A 4,779-nucleotide genomic window follows, 5' to 3' on the forward strand; every position below is an offset into this window, starting at 1 on the left:
TCAGGACGAAGAATCTGATGCCCCTAAGCAGGCAGGAAGGCTTATGGCAGTATCAAAATCTGCAGGTTGCTATCACTGACCTGATGAGCTCAGATCAGATCAGATCAGATCAACCTCTGCAGGCTTTTAGATGGAGGGTTACTTCTCCGTTCCTCCTACCAGGCTGGATATTTTCCCATTTAAGAACATTAATTTGACCAGATAGCGTTGCATCCGCAGAAGAATCATATCCTAATCCCGTGCGCAAATGGGCTATTAAGAATTCAAGGCCACGGTGCTACTTGCCCAAATTGCACATTGCCAGGTGAGCAACAGGCTTCTCTACTGCCCACTGCAGCCACAAGAGGTATCAATTTTGATCAAACATTGTGTATGAACCAGAAGCAGGTAGTGGGGCACAAAAGGAAGCATTCAGACAGTAGACCATCCAAGAATGTCCCAGCAAATGCGAGCCTTATATCATTTTCCTTAGGTTAGCGAACACGCCTCATCCACAAACAGAAAAGAAGGAAGGAATTGAATGCATGAATACTAGTGGGGAACATATACAATCTCCAGCGAGCCGTCGCCATTTAGGGAATACAATCATGGTTCTGGGATGGCTGCCCTGACAACTCAAGTGTGCAAGTTGACGACCGAAAAAGATGTATGCCTCGGTGGAAGCTTAATCTCGTCGTGATCCAATTCCCCCCAAATGCTTGGATACACTAAAAGTGGCATTCTAATGCAGTTAGCATCAACATCTACACCGTCATCGCAAGTTGCCTGCCTCAAGTAAAGCTGCAATAACAAAACAGAAATCAACCATGAGCAACTTTTACTGTAATCACGAAACAGAACCCATATTGTGTTGTCAAAGAAAATTTCTCCAGAAGAACAGAATCCATATTGTGTTTTCAAAGAAAATTTCTCCAGAAGGTGGCTCAATATTTACAAACTACCAATCATAGCATAAGCCATCATAGAAACAACAAAATATCATTCAAGTCTCAAATGCAAAAACACTAACACCATAGCACTTGAGTGTGATAAGTGACATAAATTGACACTTGGCACCTCACAAGCTCGCCTGCCATCTTCATGTCACTCACTCAAAATAGACCACAAAAAAGTGGAAATGTAATGCTTTTAGAATCTAAAAGCAAGTTTGCTACCCATCAGCTAAAGCACTACTGGGATTGCGGATCACTCCAAGCATCATATGATGGCGCTCAACAAGACAAGAAAGCTTTCTCATTATGATGCAGGCAACCCCTTTCGCCAGTAGAAACTTCATGACCGTAGAACCCATAGGTAGTTATCAACCATCGCATCAATTCGCTCACCTTACATTTATTTTTATTCGTTCTTCCCTGGTCGTGCTACTTACAAGTTATTTGAAAAAAAAACAGTGATCTGTCATTTTCTTTTCTTTTCTTTTTAATGACCGAGTACTTCACATCATGCTTGTGAAGATGCATAATTGCATCCATGTTCGCAAGTCCAGACTTTTCCTTTTTTGTAGTACAGTGAATGGTACTCACAGTTCTTAAAGTTTTCACTGAGCATATGCCATGGAATTTTCAGATCAAGGGGTTTGCAAACTCACCCATTTCGGCCAATGCCCGCGTTGGAGCAATTCCTGGCCGGCGTGCCATTCCCGGACTGCGCCGACCCTGGGCCGAGGAAATCAGAGGGTGATCTCTTCCTGTGCCGGGAGGCGAGGAACCGGCCGCCGTTCCGGGAGGAGGTGGCTTCGTCGCTCTGGCCGCCGTGGCGCGTTGGCGACGAGTAGTGGCACAAGCCTGGCTGCGACGTCGAGCACGGCACATCCTCCTAGAAGAGACACGGCGATATTTGCATCAGAATGACTGGCCGCTCACGAATTGGAGGAAATGGCCGGTCTTTTCTACCGCGATTCGCGAGGAAACCGCCCCGATCGACGAAAAATCGCATCTTTGAATCCGACGGAATGGAGTCGGAACCAAAATGGCGGAGCAGGGGAAGAGAGGGCAGAGGAGATAAAGGCGGCACCTTTGCGCACTCGGCGGCATTCGCACCGTTGGGGGCGGCCTCCCGGCTGCTGCTGGACGTAGAGCTGGCGACGGGCGGTGGCGTGGCGGCGGCCTCCTCCGTCCACGGCACGACCTGGTTCTCCCCCTCCCCTTCCTCCTCCTCGCCGTCCTCCTCCTCGTCCTCGCCCTCGCCGTCGTCATCCTCCTCGTCCCGGCCCCCGCGGCCGCCGCCCATCTCCTCGTCGGCCCCAGCGCCGCCGGCGCCCGCGGCCCCCGGGCCGCGGCGGACGCATCGGTCGCAGAGGGAGGCCGTGGGCCCCAGGCGCGGCCCCGCTGCGCGCCACGGCGTGGGGCGCGCGCAGCCCCGGCACAGGAGCGCGCGCGCGTGGCGCGCCACGAGGAAGTTGGCGCCGTGCACCTGCGCGTCGCAGCCCCAGCAGAGCGTGGCCTCGTCGGCGCCGCAGTACACCCGCGCCGCCGCGCCGCAGAGCTCGCACGCGCCCCCGGGGCCCTTCTCCTTGCCGCCTTCCCCGGCCGCCGCCATGATCCTCGTCCTCGGAGATCGCCTCGCCGTCAGAGGACTTCTCTTTCTTTCCCCCTCCGTTGTTTCCTCTTCCGCGGAGCGTAGAGAGAGACGAGAGATTTCTGTGGTGTGTTGTGTTGTTGTGAGGAGAGGAAGGAGTAAACGGAAGGAGGGTGTGATGTGAGGCTGGAGTTTGGTTGGGTGCGAGAGGTTTTGAGCCTCCAGCCGAGGATCCTCTGCGGATGCGCTTCGCTCCCACTACTGGCCGCGGGAGCCTCCACCTGGACATTCCACGCCTTTTTTTCCTCTCTCCCGTCTTCTTCCCGGAGGCTTTATTGCTACAGCTCAGCAGCTATAGGGCATGGGTTATCTGGCCACCGGCGGCGGTTTGTAGCTTCAAATCCGAAAATATAAGCGAGGTAACAAACAATTTAGTCGCGTTTGGTAATGAAAGTTTTATTTAAAAAATTTAAATTCAAGTAGATTCCACATTACATTATTTGATTTATTGCGTCTGATGTTATATTAATATATTTTTATCCTTTTCCAGATCTACTATTTTGATGTTGTTTTATATGGTGTGGGTTGCAATGTTCCGTACTTATATATTTTATTCACTGGGAATGTAATTCACTGGTGTAACATGAATTTTTAGAGAAGATAATATTAATCTAATTAATTGAGTGATCCCTTATCGATAGTCGTATAATCAAGCGACTAATTCAACTAAGAAAAGGATCAATTCTACGCATGTGATATTATATGTAGTTGTTACGCCAGAGGCATGCTGTGATAGTGGTTTAAGCTTCTAGACTTAGATCCAAATCTTTAATTTGTCCATGGCTCTAAAGCACTATTTGAAGTTGACATGACTATTTGTTCTCTCGGGATCCAAGCACTGCCCAGCGAAGTATTTAGTAACTGATCGCCAAAGATCAAGAATAAGATTTGTGTTGCATGGTTTGAAATGAATATATATGGGATGATGGAAAGCAATTGTTCGCAGCTGTTGAGACCGTAGAAGGCCAACAAATAGTTATCAAGGTATCTATAGTGAGGTCAATAATAGTGACATCTCAAATAGGAGGGAAGAATCGAAAACCATGAGAAATTTTATACCACACGCATACAATGTGTACTAATGTAAGATGCTTTTTATATATGCAAAATATAAATTTAACACCGGAGCTTATTTTTTCAAACAAGTAGAAAGTATTTTGGAATTCTCATACTTATTTTTTGAAAAATAAATGCATCAAGATCATTAATAATGACATCTCAAAACCGGTGGCAAGAATGACAACCTATTGAAATTTAACACCTCACACGTATTTTATACCAATATGCTTTGCCAGTGTTTGTATGCATGACGTACAATGTTACCTCGAACAATAAATGGATAAAAAAAGTTAGAGTACACAAAAAACGAAAAAGAAAACTAAATTCTATAATGGATCGATCCCATTTAGACTAGTAATAGAAAATTTATTTTCAGAACAAGTAGAAATTAATTTGAGGGTACGCATGCTTACTTTTTCAGAAAAAGTATGCATATGCACATGTCGTGGCCGGGAGGAAATGAAGACTGCGAAAAAACAAAAGAAGTTTTTGGAAGAAGTAGACGTGGTGAGAGGAATAAGCCACGAAGGAGAACGTGAGGCTGGGAGGGGGGTAGTGTGGCCTCGAAGGAAGAAGAGAAGAGAGCGAGGGCCACAAGCTCAAAACTGCTGAGGTGGGTCGGCCCACGTGAAGCGCCCGGATCCATCCGCTGCTTTCCTCGTATTCCTCGTTTCCCCCACCACAAACCTCCCCGCTCCACCTGCCACGCTGCCACAAGCGTCAGATATTTTTCCTCCCTCTCTGCGGCTCACCTCTCTCTCTCATCCGTCGCCTCCCGTGCCCTGCTAGGCGTACACAAGATACTACACACTGATCTTAACATCTTCTTTTTTTAAAAAAAAAAGGGCTAGCTTAACACCTTTGTCATCTTTGGTTTCCATACCAGTTCGATGGTTCACGGCGGCATATTCTTCAAATCTACCACATTTGTTGCGCTCAATCTGCACATTATGAGAATGTATTCGGCATATTGTGAAAAATATATTTGTGAATTTTGAAAGGGAAAAAAAACTTGCGAGCCTAACATGACCATGAGGTATTTGACCTAGTATAGCAACACTATTATGTGTGTGGATTAAAAATGTTACAGAAAGTTATTTGCAATTTTGGTCTATCAGAAGTTGTTTCCACACATGGCCCAAG

The 4,779-nt window shown here is 47.0% G+C and overlaps 1 protein-coding gene across 1 annotated transcript; it reads right to left on the reverse strand.

Moving 5' to 3' along the window:
- Positions 1–434: 434 nt before the first annotated feature.
- LOC112896527 lies at positions 435–2,793 on the reverse strand. Its single transcript, XM_025964542.1, has 3 exons — positions 2,014–2,793; positions 1,589–1,815; positions 435–780 (listed from the first exon to the last, which is right to left on the reverse strand). Exons 1-3 carry the CDS (start codon positions 2,536–2,538, stop codon positions 771–773), a joined length of 762 nt encoding a protein of 253 aa, XP_025820327.1. The 5' UTR covers positions 2,539–2,793; the 3' UTR covers positions 435–770.
- Positions 2,794–4,779: the final 1,986 nt, after the last annotated feature.

The sequence above is a fragment of the Panicum hallii genome, chromosome 6 (assembly GCF_002211085.1).
Source record: "Panicum hallii strain FIL2 chromosome 6, PHallii_v3.1, whole genome shotgun sequence".
Taxonomy (NCBI): Eukaryota; Viridiplantae; Streptophyta; class Magnoliopsida; order Poales; family Poaceae; genus Panicum; species Panicum hallii.